Source organism: Lissotriton vulgaris, chromosome 1_1, assembly GCF_964263255.1.
Source record: "Lissotriton vulgaris chromosome 1_1, aLisVul1.2, whole genome shotgun sequence".
NCBI lineage: Eukaryota > Metazoa > Chordata > Amphibia > Caudata > Salamandridae > Lissotriton > Lissotriton vulgaris.
In genome coordinates this window covers 722,049,313-722,055,312 of record NC_141685.1, presented here as the reverse complement: position 1 = coordinate 722,055,312, position 6,000 = coordinate 722,049,313, and the positions used below count along the sequence as shown (strand labels likewise).

The 6,000-nt window shown below is 42.0% G+C and overlaps 1 protein-coding gene across 7 annotated transcripts in view; it reads right to left on the bottom strand.

Moving 5' to 3' along the window:
• Positions 1-243: 243 nt before the first annotated feature.
• Positions 244-6,000, bottom strand: part of LOC147747711 (coagulation factor XIII B chain-like) — an 825,373-nt gene continuing 819,616 nt past the window's right edge. For all 7 annotated transcript variants that reach the window (XM_086955018.1, XM_086955010.1, XM_086955043.1 and 4 more), the window contains one exon: positions 244-582. In XM_086955018.1, coding sequence (XP_086811144.1) covers positions 571-582 — 12 coding nt within the window. In that variant the 3' untranslated portion in view covers positions 244-570. The remainder of the gene's footprint in view (positions 583-6,000) is intronic.

Sequence of the window (6,000 nt, the reverse complement as noted above, 5' to 3'; positions counted from 1 at the left end):
TCACACATAGTGCACGTTAACTGTAACACCTTCCTAGTCTACCCTGCATCCTCCTGCTGCCCTTAGACGCCTACAGCTGGCTCACACCCTCCAGGTTCTGTACATAGCACTTTCACCCTCCTAATACAGACTCTCACCTTTGACCTGACACAGTATGCACTCTTACTCACCTGGGAGAGGGACCCTAATAGGTCTATTTAGTACATGTCAGTGTGCACCCCATGTCGGAAAAATAATCACTACTTGAATGATTTATGTTTATTTGGTGACACAGACAAATAAAACGTACGATTAAAAGTTTAACATATAATTCAAGAGAAAATGCCCAAATGTAACTATCAACTAATTTACAAGTTTATATTTTAATGCTTTCTTCTTATAGAAAACGTGAATGTGGTTTAAAGAGCAACACACTGGCGTATTTGGAGGCTGTAGAGGCAACAATTAAGCACTAGACTGTTGAACTTGGCTGTAGGTCACAGGAAGCGCTCGTATGAAAGCGGTGTGATGAAAGGTTTGCTTTTTTCTTCAGAATGGTACAGGATTCTCATTTTCTTCATTAGGCTATTTTTAAGTTCTGGCCTGAAACACAAAAAAACGATTAATAAGTAGTTTACTTTATCAACAAACGAATACAATCACAGCTTTATCATAACATATTTTTCGCAAAAGAACATATGGCACTCTAGCATGCACAATGGTGTTACTTACAAATGGAAGCATTTGAAAGCGTGAGAAGGAAGAATGCCCTAGAGCCAAAGATGGCAGAAGCCTAAATCCGCTTCTCCCCACTCAAGTCCTGAATCCCCGCTCGAGTCCCGAGTCCTCCACTAATAAGCACCAGGAAGGACCCATCTGACTGGGAGCAGTGATGCATTAGTGAAATCCGATCTGCAGCCTGAGGGTGGAGCTGCTGGAGGAGACTGGGTTGTTCCCTAAGCGTATCCTCGGGTATAGACTGCGAGGCACTGACAAGATGGAAGCCACTGGCATGTAGGGCTGGAACTGACGGGTTTTAGCTTAGGCAGAATGCTTGAGACTATCCTAAGATGGCTCCTGGGGGGTGCCTGCAGAGATAGAGGCGACCCTACTGTCTAGTGGGGGGTCACTCAATAGACGCCATGCCATAAAGACATGGTTGAGCCCGAAAAGTTTCACGCCATGTGACACACTGATGTGAACTTAAGGTTTATCCCATAGGCAGGGACGCAGCAGGGACTTGTAGGAGCTGGTTGGCTTCACAAGGAGACACCAGGGGAAAGCCAGCACTAGGTGGCTAGCAGTATTCCCTGTACCCCGGAGTCCCTTTCCTTGATCAACTTTCTATCATCTGGCAGATTTATAGCAGTCTAGGCTGGTCCTCAAAGTATTAAGGGTTACTGAAGGAATACCACTGAGTCCTGCATCCTTTCTTTTGCCATTGATCCACAAGATCTGCAGATGGTGTTCTTTGGAGGAGGTATGTCTTGCAGTATCATCTGACCCAAACTTCTTCTCGACAACACGTTACAGGCATTTGCAGAGTGACAACTTCTTACTGGATAAATTGGGATGCCACATAAAACTGCAAACATGAGGAAGATCTACCCTGTAACTCAACAATTCGAATTTCCTCTCTGAATGATTTGCTCCTGCCAAGTTTACCTACTAGTTTAGGAACACTTGCGCTCCGAGAAAGCTATTAAATGGAGACCTAGAGAGCCAGACAAAACTCTTTCAGCTTGGCAACCAAATGGAGCTGAGACCTGCACTGTGGAAACCATGGACCAGATGTAGGCAAAGTACATTTACCGATTCTAAAATACTAAATTTTACCGATTCAATATTTTAGAATCGGGTAATGCTATGTAGCAATAAAAATCGGTAAAAATTACCGAATCGGTAAGATTCAGTATTTACTGAACTGATTTGTTAATTGCCATTCATTCCAATGGGCCTGGAGGCCCATAGGAATGAATGGCAATTACCGAATTGGTAAATACAGATTCGGTAAAATGGGGGACACATACAAGGGTGCCAGGGTATCACTTTGACACCCTGTGCACCCCTGAATCGTGCTTGTGTGCAGATGTGGCAGACATACATGCCCTAAGGGCATGTATGTCTGCCACATGGCACAGTTGAAAATGCACTGATTTGCATTGTTGGTGGTAAATAATCAATCCTAAAATGGGAAAAGCCCTCATTTGAGTGTTCCCTACATTGCAAATTCGGTAATTTACTGATTCGGTATTTTAAGGAATCGGTAATCTACAGATTCCTTAAAATACCGAATCGGTAAATTACCGAATTTGCAATTTAGGCCACCTACATCCCAAATGCCCAATACCGGTCGGTAACGGCCAAAATTCGGAAATTTCGGCCGTTACCGACCGGTATTGGGCCACCTACCTCTGGCCCCATGTGACAAAACCCTAGATTCAACCAAGTCATTGGGTCGGATCTATACTACAGATCTCATCAGAAAAATTGAGCTTTACTCAAAGGCAGATAGAGGCCCCATAGGGAACTTGCGAGAGGACCCATATCAAAATGACATGAGGAAGTGCCTTAACAACTTTGCACACATTTGACGAATCTCAGTGAAACTTTCTCGACCTATTGCACCCTTTACATTGGTGGAGGATGGATACTTTTGTGGTGTTTAGTCAATGTATACAAAAAAAGGGTGGTCCCAAAACAGGTTTTGTTACCAATGCATTTTACATAGACTTTTTTTATTTGATGTAGCAGTAAAACGGCCAAATGGATTGTAATGAAATTTCACAGCAATGTAAATTTGACTATGTAGATGATCCTGTTGATAGATGTGTAGCACAATACTACTAAAAGTAGCAAGGAACCCCAAAAGAAAAAACATAGACCGCATATGTTTAATACATGAACAACTAAAAGACACATTTATAGTCACATGAGTATGTAAACCAAGAAACAAATACACAACAAATACAAAAGAGGAAAATTAAGAAATCACATTAAGAACCTGAATACCATCATGGGGGATTGGATATCCAGTTACAAATGTGACGGATATGCCGTCCGATATATTACAATTTCCTAAGGCAATAATGGAATTGTAATTCAGAGGACAGGATATCCATCATATTTGTGAAGGAGTAACCTTGTCCTCCAATATCGTAATCAGGCCCTAAATCTCATTGCCACTCTCTTTTGTGATAGTTAGGATTCCCAGAGATTGGAATTCCACAGATTTTTGCTACCTAATAATTTTTTACTCAATTGTTGAATCGCCCCATAGTTTCCTATAGCATTGTTCTACATTTTGTGATGCTGTATATTTTTTTAAATGAATTGTTAAGGGGTCTCAAAGATTAAAGGGAGCCCCAAAACAACATTATCCACCAATGAATATTCCATAGAATATTGCATTTGATGTAGCGCAAAAACAGAGGAACGGATTTACATTACATTTAGCAGAATGATATATTATGGTGTGGAGAGGATCCTTTTTTGGTACTGCTGGTAATTAGGGTAAGTGTTTTATAAGCTAAAAGGCATTTAAACGTAGGTACGTCTGTGACTGTGGAACTATTATAGAATTTCTCAATATTTTGTGAAGGTACCGCATTACATGGTGATGACAGGTTATTATCTAATTGGCTAAAGACTGCCTTTACAAAAGTTTAATGCAAAAAGAAAAAATGATAGACAGAATGTTGAACAATATCAAACATTCACCCCAATACAGAGATCTAGGCCTAAATCCATTGTGTTTTTTGCTCCCAATGGTATTCCAGTTTAATCCCAGCCGTATGTAAATCTGTCTTAAACCTGCTCCCCATGGGAACAGTCCAGTCCGAACTGCCAGGCCAGGTCTTCCCTGGACTGGAAACAAGCATCTTAGGACTGGTTTGGGGTTTCACCCCTCATCAGCCAGGCTAGCATGACTCCAGTGGCATGGAGAACTTGTGACCTATGCCTGTGCATACCTGTCCGACTAGGGGTGACAAATGCAAGAAGAACAATTTTTGGACAGAATGGTAGACAATGTCAAACATTCACCCCAATACAGAGACCTGTGCCTAAATCCATAGTTTTTTTGCTCCCCATGCCATTACAGAACTCAGCCATAAGCAATTACGGTTTGACCCTGCTCCCTATGGGAACAGTCCAGCTGGAACTGCTGGCTGATTTTCATATGGCTGGGTCCAAACTGGGGTGGCTTAGTGAGCAAAAGAACAATGGATTTAACCCAGATTTCTTGAATGGGGGTGCATGTTTAATTTATTCAGCATTCCATCCATAATTTTGTTCTGTAGTACTTTTCGCCCTAAGAGGGATGGGTATGCCAGACGTGGGTTTCTTGCTCGCTGTGCCACTGGATTCAAGCTAGCCTGGCTAATGAGGGGTGAAACTCTGAAAACGGTCCTAGGTTGCTTGTTTCTGGTCCTGTGAGGACCCGGCTTGGCAGTTCGGGCTGGACGGTCCCATGAGGAGCAGAGTCAAGACTGATTTGCATATGGATGTGTCCAAACTGGGGCAGCATAGTGAGCAAAAGAAAAATGGATTCAACCCAGCTCTCTTGAATGGGGGTAAATGTTTAATTTACTTAAAATTCCGTCCACCATTTGTAGCTGTAGCACTTTGCAAAAGATTAAGGTAGCCATGTTGTTATGACGCCGATTTGCCAGTATTATGACTTGCCCTACATATTACCACTTTCTATATATTTTAAAAACATGTTATGTAGTACTGCGGTACTACCTAGAAATTACAGCAGTACCTACATTTTTTTTAAAGTAAATATCTTAAAAAGTTGTAAAAACCCTGTAATACTCTATAGTTCACACATATAGTGTAGTACAGGGTATTTACAATTTTTAACATATGTAATTCTGTAGAGTGTTATTTCATACTACCCCACTCAACTGTATGTCACTCCAGTCTATGCCACTCCACTGTATGCTATTCCACTCTACACCACTGCTTAGTACTGTACTCTATGCTATTCTACTACATGCCACTCCACTCAACGCTATTACACTGTATGCAACTTCAGTCTTCGCCACTCTACTGTATGGTATTCCACTCTACCCCACTCCACTGTCTGCCACTCCATTCTAGACTGTTCCATTGGATGTCACTCCACTGTACACTATTGCAATGTACCCCACTTCATTGTACAACATTCCATTCTATGCCACTCCATTGTATGCTGCTCCTGCCTACGCTACTCCATTGTACATCACTCCACTGTACGCTACTCCACTATATGCTATTCCACTCTATGCCACTTCATTATATGCTACTCCACTGTATGCCATTCTAGTGTACTCTCCTCTAGGGGTGGGCGGAAGTTGCGGAAGGGACTTTCGCGGAGAGCCGCGGAGATTGAAGCAATCTCTGTGCCCCTCCACAAATTTCTGTTACGTGACACCTGCCCGCCTGCCTCCCGCCGCCTGCCCACCTCCTGCCCGCCTCCCGCAATAATAAACATTAATTAAAATCTAAAATAACATTTATTAACACTTACCTTATCGCGGGGTCATCTTCCTGAGCTATCGCGCCTTTTTCTTGAAACTGCGCATGGCAATGTCCGCCCACCCCTATTCTCCTCCACTCTACATAACTCCACTCCACAAAACTCTATTACACTCTGTGTTTTTCTGCTTGACTCTACTCCACTCTATTCCCATACATACCATTGTCTAAACCTGCACTAACCTCTATTCCCATGCACTCTATTGTACAGCACTCTACAACAGTTTCTAACACTGTACAACTCAGCACTCTACTCTACTGTATGAGCTATATAACAGTTTTCGCAAGTAAATATAACTCCTGCCGTAAGGTAGCTATAACTCGTGTCACCACCAGTGTTCTCATCAATAATTTCACAGCAAATGTTTCAGTGATATTATCAATTATGTCATAGAAGATGTCATGAGTGATGTAATATATATATTTTTTGAGGTTTTATATAGGGCAAACTTGACGCAAAGGTATTGGAGTGCTTTACATGAGCACTCATCACGTTAC